This window comes from Haematobia irritans, chromosome 4, assembly GCF_050003625.1.
Source record: "Haematobia irritans isolate KBUSLIRL chromosome 4, ASM5000362v1, whole genome shotgun sequence".
In the NCBI taxonomy this organism is placed as follows: Eukaryota; Metazoa; Arthropoda; class Insecta; order Diptera; family Muscidae; genus Haematobia; species Haematobia irritans.
In genome coordinates this window covers 11,460,751-11,475,954 of record NC_134400.1, presented here as the reverse complement: position 1 = coordinate 11,475,954, position 15,204 = coordinate 11,460,751, and the positions used below count along the sequence as shown (strand labels likewise).

Here is a 15,204-nt window from a genome sequence, read left to right as displayed (position 1 = left end):
TTTACCAACTCTGGCAACCGTGATTGCATATTGCCCTTCAGGTGGATTATACGAATTGTGAAATTAAATATGGTCTTGAATAATATTTCATTTTTATTCCGCTACTTCAGGTTGCGGATATAAGAAATTAAAGGAAAGCTAAAGTGGGTGAATTATATTCATTTAACCCCTTCTCAACATACAGGGTAGATGGCACAAAGTGTTACCAATTCTAACTGGTGTGTAAATAATTTTATAACCGTTACCATAGAATAGGAAGGTATACTTACTTTGCCATTTAGTTTGTCACACACTCATATTCTTCGTGAATTACACAATTAAATTCCTTCAAATAAATTTTTTATTGGACCAATTCAATTTTTCATCTGAAATCGGAAAATTTTAGAATGGATTTTGAAGTCAATGATTCATATTATCATTTCCGTGAATGAAGTTATTTAATTTGGAAATTAATTAAATTATAATATTAAATATCTGTCTGCGATAACAAAAATTTATTTAACCTCAACCAGTATGGTCACATTTGAAATGGTGTCAATGGAATCCCTTTTACGCGTCACTCCAACGTAGACTTTATATTTTCCAGTGAAATAGGCCAAGGCAAAGCTTTGGGGTTTTATATCTTTCCAATAATAGTGACCCTTAAAAAAAGAGAAAATACATGATAAGACTACGCAACAAACATTTAATCGATTTATTCTCGTCTTAATTTTTTTAAATATTTTGTATCTAAGATATTACGGACTTTATTACACACACTAATGTAAAAAATTACGTTGCAAAATCTTGAACGGACGGGAACGTTCATGAAAAATCCAAACGGACTATTCACGGTTTCGTCCACGATTTCATGAACGGCATTCGTTTTTCTTTGGCCATGAAATATTTGAATTCCTTAAACGTGTGTTAAGGCGACTGGAAACCACGTTTGCCGCATTTGATAAAATTTTACCAAACACGGTAGATCTTTTACTGTTTGGTAGATTGGTAAAATTCTTCATGTTTTGGTAATTTTTGAAAAATATTACCCTCCAACAAAGAGGTATTTAACAAATGTTGACAAAATATTCTAACAAAAATAGAATTTTGCCAAAATTGTCTAAAGAAATACAATTTTGACAAAATTTTCTATAGAAATAAAATGTTGACAAAATTTTCTATAGAAATAAAATGTTTATAAAATTTTCTATAGAAATAAAATTTTAACACAATTTTCTATAGAAATAACATTTTGACAAAAATTTCTATAGAAAAAAAATTTGACAAAATTTTTTGTAGAAATAAAAATTTCACAACTTTTTCTATAGAAATAAAATGTTGACAAAATATTCTATAGAATAAAAATTTTGACAAAATTTGGACAACAATTTTCTAAAGAAATACAATTTTGACAAAATTTTCTATAGACATAAAGTTTTGACAAAAATTTCTATAGAAATACAATTTTGACAAAATCTTCTATAGAAACAAAATTTTGACAAAATTTTCTATAGAAATAAAATTTTGACAAAAATTTCTATAGAAAAAAAAAATTTGACAATATTTTCTATAGAAATTAAATATTCAGAAAAGTTTCTATAGACAAAATTTTCAATAGAAATAAAATTTTTAGAAAATTTTCTATAGAAATAATATTTTGAGAAAATTTTCTATAGAAATAAAATTTTGACAAAATTTTCGATAGAAATAAACTATTGACAAAATTTTCGATAGAAATAAAAATTTTGACAAAAATTTCTATAGAAATAAAATTTTGACTAAACTTTCTATAGAAGTAAAATTTTCAGAAAAGTTTCTATAGAAATAAAATTTTGACAAAATTTGTATAGAAAGAAAATTTTGACAAAATTTTCTATAGAAATAAAATGTTGACAAAATATTCTATAGAATAAAAATTTTGACAAAATTTGGACAACAATTTCTAAAGAAATAAAATTTTGACAAAATTTTCTATAGAAATAAAGTTTTGACAAAATTTTCTATAGAAATAAAATTTTGACAAAATTTTCTATAGAAATAAAATTTTGACAAAATTTTCTATAGAAATAACATTTTCAGAAAGGTTAGGTTAGCTTAGGTTAGGTGGCAGCCCGATGTATCCGGCTCACTTAGACTATTCAGTCATTGTCATTGTGATACCACATTGGTGAACTTCTCTCTTATCACTGAGTGCTGCCCGATTCCATGTTAAGCTCAATGACAAGGGACCTCCTTTTTATAGCCGAGTCCGAACGGCGTTCCACATTGCAGTGAAACCATTTAGAGAAGACTTGAAACTCTCAGAAATGTCACCAGCATTACTGAGGTGGGATAAACCACCAGTAAAAAACTGTTTGGTGTTCGGTCGAAACAGGAATCGTACCAACGATCTGGCGTATGCAAGACGGGCATGCTAACCATTGTACCACGGTGGCTCAGAAAAGTTTCTATAGAAATAAAATTTTGAGAAAATTTTCTATAGAAATAAAATTTTAAGAAAATTTTCTATAGAAATAAAATTTTGACAAAATATTCTATAGAATAAAAATTTTAACAAAATTTGGACAACATTTACTAAAGAAATACAATTTTGACAAAATTTTCTATAGACATAAAATTTTTACAAAAATTTCTATAGAAATACAATTTTGCCAAATTTTTCTGTAGAAATAAAATGTTGACAAAATATTCTATGGAATAAAAATTTTGACAAAAATTTCTATAGAAATAAAATTTTGACTAAATTTTCTATAGAAAAAAAATTTTTACAAAATTTTCTAAAGAAATAAAGTTTTTAGAAAATTTTCTAAAGAAATAAAATTTTGAGAAATTTTTCTATAGAAATAAAATTTTGACAAGATTTTTTATAGAAATAAAAATTTCACAACTTTTTCTATAGAAATAAAATGTTGACAAAATATTCTATAGAATAAAAATTTTGACAAAATTTGGACAACATTTTCTAAAGAAATACAATTTTGACAAAATTTTCTATAGACATAAAGTTTTGACAAAAATTTCTATAGAAATACAATTTTGACAAAATCTTCTATAGAAACAAAATTTTGACAAAATTTTCTATAGAAATAAAACTTTAACATATAGAAATAAAATTCTGACAACATTTTCTAAAGAAATAAAATTTTCTATAGAAATAAAGATTTGACAAAAATTTCTATAGAAATAAAACTTTGACAAAATTTTTTAAGAAATAAAATTTTAATAAAATTTCCTATGGAAATACAATTTTTCGAAAATTTTCTATAGAAATAAAATTTTCAGAAAATTTTCTATAGAGATAAAATTTTGAAAATTTTTCTATAGAAATAAAATTTTGACAAAATCTTCTATAGAAATAAAATTTTGACAAAATCTTCTATAGAAATAAAATTTTGACAAAGTTTTCTAGAGGAAAAACAAATTTTCAGACAACATTTTCTAAAGAAATAAAATTTTGACAACATTTTCTATAGAAATAAAGTTTTGACAAAAATTTCTATAGAAGTAAAACTTTGACAAAATTTTCTAAAGAAATAAAATTTTCACGATCGTATCTTCAAATAAAAATGTTCCGAATGATAATTAACATTCTCTATACATCAGGATAAAGGTAACTAACTATAGAAATAAAATTTTGACAAAATTTTCTTAGAAATAAAAATTTGACAAAATTTTGTATGGAAATAAAATTTTGACAATAGATATACAATTTTGACAAAATTTTCTATAGAAATAAAATTTTGGAAAATTTTCTATAGAAATAAAATTTGGACAACATTTTCTAAAGAAATAAAACTTCGACAACATTTTCTAAAGAAATAAAATTTCGACAATATTTTTTATAGAAATAAAGTTGTGACAAAAATTTCTATAGAAATAAAACTTTGACAAAATTTTCTAAAGAAATAAAATTTTTAGATAATATTCTATAGAAATAAAATTTTTAGAAAAATTTCTATATAAATAAAATTGTGACAAAATTTTCAATAGAAATAAAATTTTGACAAAATTTTTTTATAGAAATAAAAATTTGACAAAATTTTGTATGGAAATAAAATTTTGACAATAGATATACAATTTTGACAAAATTTTCTATAGAAATAAAATTTTGGAAAATTTTCTATAGAAATAAAATTTTGGAAAATTTTCTATAGAAATAAAATTTTGACAAAATTTTCTATAGAAATAAAATTTTGATAAAATTTTTTGTATAGAAATACAATTTTGAAAAAATTTTCTATAGAAATAAAATTTTTAACATATGCAAAGACAAAGTCTTCGGAACCGAGCAAGCTTTTTTATCAGTTCATAAGGTGGCTGATGTATAATGCACCATAGCAAAGCACTATATTTTTGTCTTTTCTTTTTAAAGCCATCACAGACTACACGAAATTGGTTCTGCGGTATACACAGAGAAGGAATAGGATCACATCAAATATGTTTCAAGAGAAAATTTTTTTGGACGGAGAAAACAACATATTGCCGTTGAAACATGTTTGGGGTGTACTTTGGCTCATTCCCGGCAAAGCGCAGTCTTGAGGTAATAGACACTTTGATCGTTTTTGGTGACAAATTTATTCTCCAAAATGCCCTAGGTGCAAAAGGTCAATAGATTGTGATACGGAATTTTTGATACTTGTTGTGCGGTGGAAATTATATGAGGAGCCTTTTTTAAGCCATTTTTGATTGACGAGTTCTACCACTACATCATGGATTTCGATCAATGTGGCCTTCACTTTTTGGACCGTTTCTGGTATTGTTGCCGTTTTGGGACGCGACAAAAATGTATTCACATTTAAATGGTGAATGGCTCTAATGATAACCACTTGTGGTTACCAAATATAAGGAAATCACACTATCACACTTGAGATCAAAATGTCACGCATTTCATCAAAACGTTTTTGTAAACTTCTCTTCCCAAGTGGACTTTCTTTAAGTGTAAATAGCATAAACAATATTTACACAATAACATTATAACAAAATAACAATTCATTATCCCCAGTTTTTTTTCAGTTGGCCGAAATAATTTATTTTGTTGCATAGTGTAAGTCTGATCTCTTACCTCTTTTATAGGACATTGCTTGGGAAAATTACCACGCTTCCACAAGTTCTCCATCAATACTTTCAGTATATTAGATTGGGACAACTTGTAAATTTTACAAAGTTTAGAGCCAACCTGAATCAAAGGATGGTAGCTGCTTCCTTGGCGAATTTTCTTATGAACTTTAAATTCAAAAAATATATCTGCTGGAAGTTCACGTTGTACATAGAATTTGACATCAACCGATTCATTTTTGGCATTGACATTTATGATAAAATCGCCGATATAAAATGAATTCTTGTCTATATGAATGGAAAGAAAGTAAACTTTACCGGAATTTTCCTATTGAAGAATTAAAAAAAAAAACAACAACAAGAAATCACAAAATTAGTTTTCAATAAAAATAAAAGCTATAAATAGAAAAATACCTTGGTGGAAATACCACAAATATTCATCATCAAAATAATTTGGAGAATATAATCAATTCCGAATAACATTGTGTTGTAGAAATATCTGGCAGATTTCTGGCATCATTTGCGAACTAATCACATATTTTCCGTTTGGATCCTAATGCAATAATAATGAAGGTGATTAGCATATTCCAATTGTTTTTACACAAACGATAACGCGTGTTTTTCATATATTTGGGAGGAAAATCTCTAGGTTTAGATCTCTTTTGACAAAATTTTCTATAGAAATAAAATTTTGACTAAATCTGCTATAGAAATTAAATTTTTGATTAAATTTTCTATAAATATTGTGATAAATTTTGCTATAGAAATAAAATTCTGAAAAATTTTCTATAGAAATAAAATTTTGACAAAATTTTCTATAAAAATAAAATTTTGACAAAATTTTCTATAGAAATAAATATCTGACAAAATTTGCTATAGATTTTGACAAAATTTTCTAGAGAAATACAATTTTTCTACAGATATAAATTTTGACAAAATTTTCTACAGAAACAAAATTGTATACAATTTTTTTGTAGAAATTTAAGTTTTACAAAATAAAATTTTGACAAAATTTTTGTAGAAATAAAATTTTAACAAAATTTTCTATAGAAATAAAATAAAATTTAGAAATAAAATTTTGACAAAATTTTCTGTAAAGATAAAATTTTGAAAAAATTTTCTATAAAGATACAATTTTGAAAAAATGTTCTATGGAAATAAGATTTTGCAAAAATTTACTATAGAAATAAAATTCTGAGAAAATTTTTATACAGAAATAAAATTATAACAAAATTTTGTATAGAAATAAAATAAAATTTAGAAATAAAATTTTAACTAAATTTTGTATAGAAATAAAATAAAATTTAGAAATAAAATTTTGACAAAATTTTTTGTAAAGATAAAATTTTGAAAAAATTTCTATAAGGATAAAATTTTGAAAAAATGTTTTATTGAAATAAAATTTTGCAAAAATTTACTATAGAAATAAAATTCTGAGAAAATTTTTATTCAGAAATAAAATTTTGACAAAATTTTCTATAGAAATAAAATTTTGACGAAATCTGCTATAGGAATAATATTTTGACGAAATTTTCTATAGATATTGTGACAAATTTTGCTATAGAAATAAAATTTTGACAAAATATTCTCTGCAAATAAAATTTTGACAAAATATTCTATAGAAATAAAATGTTGACAACATTTTCTATAGAAATAAAATGTTGACAACATTTTCTATAGAAATAAAATTGTAACAAAATTTTCTATAGAAATAAAATTTTAACAAAATTTTCTATAGAAATACAATTTTGACGAAATATTCTATAGATATAGAATTTTGATAACATTTTCTATAATAATACAATTTTGACGAAGTTTCCTATAGAAATGAGATTTTGACAAAATATTCTATAATAATACAATTTTGACGAAATTTCCTATAGAAATAAAATTTTAACAAAAGTGTCTATAGAAACATATGCTATAGAAGTAAAATTGTGCAAAAATCCGATCCGGCTGAAATTTGGTACATGGTATTAGTGTATGGTCTCTAATAACCATGCAAAGATTGATCGAAATCGGTCCATAATTATATATAGCCCCCATATAAACCGGTTACCAGATTTGACCTCCGGAGCCTCTTGGAAGACCAAACTTCATCCGATTCGGTTGAAATTTGGTACGTGATGTTAGTATATGTTATCTTCCACTTTTACGTATAGCCCCCATATAAACGGACCCCTAAATTTGGCTTGCGAGGCCTCTAAGAGAAGCAAATTTCATCCGATCCGGCTGAAATTTGACACATGGTGTTAGTATATGGTCTCTAACAACCGTGCAAAAATTGGTCTACATCGGTCTATAATTATATATAGCCCCCATATAAACCGATCCCCAGATTTGGCTTGCGGAACCTCAAATAGAAACAAATTTCATCCGATCCGGCTGAAATTTAGTACATGGTATTGGTATATGGCCTCTAAAAACCATGCAAAAATTGGTCCACATCAGCCCATAATTATATATAGGTCCCATATAAACCGATCCCCAGATGTGACCTCCGGTGCCTTTTGGAGAAGCAAAATTCATCCGATCTGCTTGAAATTTGGTACGTGGTGATCGTATATGATATTCAACAACCATGCCAGAAGTGGTCCATATCAGATCATAATCATATATAGCCACATATAAATCGATCCCGAGATTTGGTTTTGGAGCCTCTTGGAGGAGCAAATTTCATCCGAGTGAGGTGAAATTTGGTACATTGTGTTAGTATATGGTCGTTAACAACCATGCCTAACTAGGTCCATATCGGTCTATAGTTATATATATCCCTCAGATAAATCGATTTCCAATCACACAAAAATTGGTCCATATCAAGTTCATAATTGTATATAGCCCCCATATAAGCGACCCCCATATTTCAATTCTGGCTCTCTACGTACCGTGCAAAAAGTCCATATCGATTCGTAATTATTTGTAGACTTACCTATACATAACTTTTGTGTCTAATATATACCACGTGGACCATGGACTAATTCACCATTTAGAAAACGATGTTAAGAAGTTTTAAGATACCACAACCCAAGTAATTCGATTGTGGATGACAGTCTTTCGTAGAAGTTTCTACGCAATCCATGGTGGAGGGTACATAAGATTCGGCCTGGCCGAACTTACGGCCGTATATACTTGTTTTTATTTTCTAACGTAAGATTCTGATTTGACTAGAAGTTTCGACCCTTTGTCCCATTAAAGACGAATAGGTGGACATTTCCACGTCACTATAGATGAGGGAGATTTTGTATTTTAATTTATTTGCGTATAGTGATTAAAACTTTTTTTATTTTCTAACGTAAGATTCTGATTTGACTAAAAGTTTCGACCCTTTGGCACCATGGAGCCAAGGTAAATGTTTCAGCTTAAAGACCCACGTTCAGTATTGTCCGGAGACATATGACCAAATGTCACGTTGACATTTCACCCTTAACGGTGTAAGTTTTCCTTTTTTAGCTACCATTTTTGTTACAATCCTCCCAATATCCCTTGATTTTAGTCTAGGTTGAGGCAATGCAAGCCAGTCAACCCACACACACATACGCACACCTGCCTTTGCATATCAATGGGTAAAAAGGAAGTTAACTCTTCAAAACATCGAACGTGGCTATGTGTTAGACTAGATGTGCTGGGCTAGTGAATGCCTGTGGTAATGCTGGACACATACGGCCAACAGACCAAGTGTAAAATGGACGGTATACACATGTTTCGGTGACAGTGGGCAGACTTTTGGGGATTTTCATAGTGCATAGACAAGTAAATGTCCATGTGTATGAATACGAAGTGTTTTTGTTTTGAGAAAAAAAAGAAAGAAAAACACTAAGGTGGGGTGAAGATTTTTTTTATACCCTCCACCATAGGATGGGGGTATATTAACTTTGTCATTCCGTTTGTAACACATCGAAATATTGCTCTAAGACCCCATAAAGTATGTATATTCTGGGTCGTGGTGAAATTCTGAGTCGATCTGAGCATGTCCGTCCGTCTGTTGAAATCACGCTAACTTCCGAACGAAATAAGCTATCGACTTGAAACTTGGCACAAGTAGTTGTTATTGATGTAGGTCGGATGGTATTACAAATGGGCCACATCGGTCCACTTTCACGTATAGCCCCCATATAAACGGACCTCCAAAATTGGTCCACATCGGTCCATAATTATACATAGCCCCCATATAAACCGATCCCCCAAATTTGGCTTGCGATTGCTCTAAGAGAGGCAAATTTCATCCGATCCGGCTGAAATTTGGTACATGATGTTAGTATATGGTCTCTAACAGCCAAGCAAAAATTGGTCCACATCGGTCCATAATTATATATAGCCCCCATATAAACCGATCCCCCGATTTGGTTTGCGGAGCCTCTAGGAAAAGCAAATTTCATCCGATCCGGCTGAAATTTGGTACATGGTGTTGGTATATGGTCTCTAACAACCATGCAAAAATTGGTCCATATCGGTCCACTTTTACGTATAGCCCCCATATAAACGGACACCCCAATTTGGCTTGCGATTGCTCTAAAAGAAGCAAATTTCATCCGATCAGGCTGAAATTTGGTACATGGTGTTACTATATGGTCTCTAACAACCATGCAAAAATTGGTCCACATCGGTCCATAATTATACATAGCTCCCATATAAACCGATCCCCCGATTTGGCTTGCGGAGCCTCTAAGAGAAGCAAATTTCATCCGATCCGGCTGAAATTTGGTACATGGTGTTGGTATATGTTCTCTAATGAACATGCAAAAATTGGTCCACATCGACCCATAATTATATATAGCCCCATATAAACCGATCCCCCGATTTGGCTTGCGGAGCCTCTAAGAGAAGCAAATTTCATCCGATCCGGCTGAAATTTGGTACATGGTGTTGGTATATGTTCTCTAATGACCATACAAAAATTGGTCCACATCGACCCATAATTATATATAGCCCCCATATAAATCGATTCCCAGATTTGTCCTCCGGAGCCTCTTAGAGGAGCAAAATACATCCGATCCGGTTGAAATTTGGTACGTGGTGTTAGTATATGGTCTCTAACAACCATGCAAGAATTGGTCCATATCGGTCCATAATTATACGTAGCCCCCATATAAATCGATCCCCAGATTTGTCCTCCGGAGCCTGTTGGAGGAGTAAAATTCATCCGATCCGGTTGAATTTTGGAACATGGTGTTAGAATGTGGTCTCTAACAAACACACAAGAATTGGTCCATATCGGTCCATAATTATATATAGACCCCATATAAGCCGTTCCCCAGATTTGATCTCCGGAGCCTCTTGGAGAAGCAAAATTCATCCGATCCGGTTGAAATTTGCAACGTGGTGTTAGTCTACGGCCGCTAATAACCATGCCAAAATTGGTCCATATCGGTCTACAGTTATATATAGCCGATCCCCAATCACACAAAAATTGGTCCATATCGGTTCATAATCATGGTTGCCACTCGAGCCAAAAATAATCTACCAAAATTTTATTTTTATAGAAAACATTGTCAAAATGTTATTTCTATAGAAAATTTTGTCAAAATTTTATTTCTTTAGAAAATTTTGTCAAAATTTAATTTCTATTGAAAATTTTGACAAAATTTTATTTCTATAGAAAATGTTGTCAAAATTTTATTTCTATAGAAATTTTTTTTCAAATTTTATTTCTATAGAAAATTTTGTCAAAATTTTACTTCTATAGAAAATGTTGTCAAAATTTTATTTCTATAGAAACTTTAAACTTAATTAGATACGTATTTAATCGGCCCTTTTGTAGTTTAATATATACCACGTATGGACTATGTGGTATATATTACGTTGTTAGGAAGTTTTATGATACCTTGCCATCGGCTTCAGTAGACGTTTCTACGCAATCCATGGTGGAGGGTACATTAGCTTCGGCCTGGCCTAACTTACGGCCGTATATACTTGTTTTTAAATAATTTCTATCAAGTATTTGATATATCCTTCATATATACGGAGTTTTCCTTTTTAATTTATAGATTATTTAGGGAAGGCATTGTGATCTGATAAAAAAAGTCAACGTTTCGATTTTTTCAAATTCCCGTCTTTTTCAAATTTTTGAGATGGATTTTTTTTTTTTAATTTCTTTATATTATCTCGTCTCGTGTCGTCCCACTCTAATATATTCCCCCATATAAACATATCATATGGTTGGGTATTTTAAATGGCCATACCTCTACTGTTGGTGTATTTATACAACAAGCTTCATTGTACCATTTGACATAATTAAAGGCCATTAATCACGTGCTGATTCACAGTGTCAAGTCTAGGTTATAGCCATTCACTCACCCTAAAAATATTTGCGTGCTATCGAAGAAGACTTTTGGTGTAATGCCTGGTAGATGGGTAATAAAACAAAGAAGCATAGGATTTAAAGTTTTAAAAGTTCATAGGTAATAGGCTAATAACATTAAGGAATGTCGAAAGAAAAGTATTATTGTGTTGGACTTTAGTTAATTTAAATTAATTTAATTTAACTTAATCTAATTTTTTGAGTTATGGGGAAGGGGGGATGGGAGAGAGGTGGCTAAAAATACCTTTATGCATCTGTCAAGAACGTCTCTCGTCGTATGTCGGACTCACTCGATATATATCAATAATACCGACTAAAAAACCCCGACCCTTTTCGCTCCAGGAGTTTTGCTCCTCCTCGTACTTCGAAGTGGACTCCCACGTAGATGCTTTACCCTTTCGTCTACCGTGTTTGCTTCCAGATACGTGTCCATTTTCTATGTGTGCATCTCTTTCCGTTGTTATGCCGTCTTACTCCATAGTAATACTTAAGATTAGCAATACTTGAGATTATGTTCCAATGCCGTTCGTCTGACGTCATTTTTTTTATAAGGTTCCGCTCATCTATTTCGTCTGTGTTCTGTGTTATATATAATAGTTTTCGTCCCCGTAACGTCTGTTCGTACACTTCTCTATATCGGGGATAAGATTTGCTGTTCACCGCCATATATTACGCAGTTCCATCGATTTTGCCACTGTTGCATAGTCTCTCATTTAATCTCCTCGAACGTGTTTGTGTTAAGTCTGTTCCTCCATCTTTAGATCAAAAATCCAATTCCGTTCGTTTCCCGTCCTTTTTTCTACCAGGTTCCGCTCATCTATTTCACCTGTGTTCTGTGTCTCCATGTTATATAATAGTCCACGTCCCTCTGTATCCGGGGATATGTCTTGCTGTTTACCTGGCATATCTGCGATATATATGCCATCGATGTTGTCACTGTTGCATAATCTTTCGTTTCATCTCCGCGAACGTGTTTGTGTTAAGTCTGTTCCTCTCTCGTCATTTTTTCTACCAGGTTCCGCTCAACTTTTTCACCTGTGTTCTGTGCCGTCCACTTCTCTATATCGGCCTGCCATGTATTACGTAGTTCCATCGACCTTGCCACTGTTTCATAGTCTCTCGTTTCATCTCCTCTAACGTGTTTGTGTTAAGTCTGTTCCTCTATCTTTAGATCAAAAATTCTTCTTCCTTTCTTCAGTTTGAAGGTGTAATGGGGTCATGCCGGCTACGATCAATACCGCCGCGGCAGATACAGTGCGATATGCGGAGATTACACGTAAATCGGCCGAACGCTGTTCTGCCCGAAAGGTTCGTGCCTTACTTGTATGACTCAGTGCGCTTGCCCATATCTCGCTTCCGTAGAGTAGAAATAGTGTTCTACTCTGCGGAAGCGAGATATGGGTAAGCGTTTCGCTTTTTTGGCAGCGGGCCGCCTAAATTCGCCATTAGTCTGCTGAGTTGTAGCGTTATCTGTTTTGCCTTCTAGCAGCATAGTCTATTTGCGTCGAGAACTTCAGCTTTGTATCCAATCGTAGTCCTAGGTATTTTATAGCGTCCCTAGTTTGAATAACGAAATTGTCGACCTGCATGTCGATCAGCGTTGGTACGTGTCGCCGCGTAATTAGCAAGAACTCTGTCTCGTGGGTTGCAAGTTCTAGTCCACGTGTCTCCAACCAGGACCTTGCCCGTGTCATCACCTGTGTTTCGGGACCTTACGCCTCTATGATGTTTCGCACTTGTATCATCGCTGCGATATCGTCAGCTTATTCGACCGAAAAAGTGTCCACTGGCATCTCAATTCATAAGATCTCGTCGTAGCTGATATTCAATAGATGGGGCCCAGGATTGATCCCTGGGCAGCGCCTGATGTGATTTCAATCATTCTAGTTGCGTGTTATATACCAATATTCTGTCTTCCAGATTTTGCTGTGCGAAACCCATGTTGTCTGTGGGAGAGTCATCCTCTTAGCTGGATCGTCTTGTTCTGGTCTTGGCTTGGCTTGGCTTGGCTTGCCTTTCCAGCAGTGTTAAGTATATATAGGGGCCTGTATAAGGATGGTTCGCGTGGGTCTCCTTTTCCTTTACTTATAAGTACTAATTTCTAGACTTTCCAGGTTTCGGGAGAAATTCCATCTGCTATGCACGAATTGTACATGTGATGAAGAACTACGGGCCGATGTTCTGCTATCTTCTTTAGAATTTCTGTCGGTATCCCGTCAGGTCCCGGAGCCAGACGGGATATCGGTCACTCCATTCCTCCGTTAATGGAATGTGATGTTTCGCACTTGTATCATCGCTGCCATATCGTCAGCTTATTCGACCAAAAAAGTGTCCACTGGCACCTCAATCCATAAGATCTCGTCGTAGCTAATATTCCATAGATCGGGGCCTAGGATTGATCCCAGGGCATCGCCTGATGTGATTTCATTCATTCTAGTTCCGTGTTATTTACCAATATTCTGTCTTCCAGATTTTCCTGTGCGAAACCCATGTTGTCTGTGGGAGAGTCATCCTCTTAGCTGGATCGTCTTGTTCTGGTCTTGGCTTGGCTTGGCTTGGATTGCCTTTCCAGCAGTGTTAAGTATATATAGGGGCTTGTATAAGGATGGTTCGCGTGGGTCTCCTTTTCCTTTACTTACAAGTACTAATTTCTGCTCTTTCCAGGTTTCGGGAGAAGTTCCATCTGCTTTGCACGAATTATACATGTGATGAAGAACTTCGGGCCGATGTTCTGCTATCTTCTTTAGAATTTCTGTCGGTATCCCGTCAAGTCCCGGAGCCAGATGGGATACCGGTCACTCCATTCCTCCGTTAATGGAATGAAGATTGTAGCAATGTCTTCTGTATGGTCATCGACCATAACAATGTGGGTAGGGAAAATTTTAATTTAATATAATTTTGAATACAATTCAATTTCCCTTGCAAGGAATTTATTTATTGTTCTTTGTTTTTCGTTTTTTACAAATTCTTCTTAAATTTTGGTCATAAATCACTAACTTGATCTTGTAATTGTATTTTACTATTCAAGTTTTTTGTTGAAAAAAAATGAACGGTAAATAAAAGGTGTCACAAAATATTTGTTAAATACCCCTTGGGGACATTGCAATTTTTTTTATCATCTCATCGTTGAGTATAAAATCGGACCATACACACAAGATTTGATAGTCACTTCAAATTTATACCGATACAGGTCTGAACATATCCTGGACAATGTTCTGTCTCACCAATGACCGTATTTGGTTTTCTTTTAGGTTTTGCTTTTTTGATGCTTTTTTCATTTTCCTGGATTTTCCCTTCTCACGAATGGCATTGGTAATTTTTGTCTGGTGATGTGATGCAATGTCCTGTATGCTATGCTGGTCACAGGGTTTTTTTCATGTAGTTTGAATATGGAGATGCTTCCTAGGCATGTACATATGTGTGTTTGGTTGGTTATATTGTCGTTTCGCGTCAATTAACAGGCTTTGTTGTGGCGTTACTTTGGACACTTGGCCAAAACGTATGTATGGCACGACTGCCTTCGTTGTGGTAGCTGCTGCTCTTGGTCTATACGATACTAAGTACTATAGTATATGGCTGGTCGTTTTGGGACCGCTTGGGTATTTGTGTATTTTGGTGGCAGTGGTTGTTCCACTACGATTTTCACAAAGCGACATGACAAAATATATGCGACAACACATGACCAAAATATGTTCAAAGATCGGCAATCACAATACAGGACGGTGGAGCAAAAGTGTTGTTCAATCACAAAAGTACGATAACGTCGCAACTGAGCAGGCTGATGGCAAACATAGGAGTTCTCTTCCATGCAGAAGAAGGATGCTCATGGAGAAGGATGCTCTGGGCATCAATCTTACAGAGAAGGACTAAAG

The 15,204-nt window shown here is 32.6% G+C and overlaps 1 protein-coding gene across 1 annotated transcript; it reads right to left on the bottom strand.

Annotated features, from left to right (window-relative positions):
• Nucleotides 1-494: 494 nt before the first annotated feature.
• On the bottom strand, nt 495-11,276 carry LOC142235302 (uncharacterized). The gene is made up of 3 exons (XM_075306553.1): nt 11,214-11,276; nt 5,042-5,362; nt 495-641 (listed from the first exon to the last, which is right to left on the bottom strand). The coding sequence occupies exons 1-3, from the start codon at nt 11,274-11,276 to the stop codon at nt 495-497; spliced, it is 531 nt and encodes a 176-aa protein (XP_075162668.1).
• Nucleotides 11,277-15,204: the final 3,928 nt, after the last annotated feature.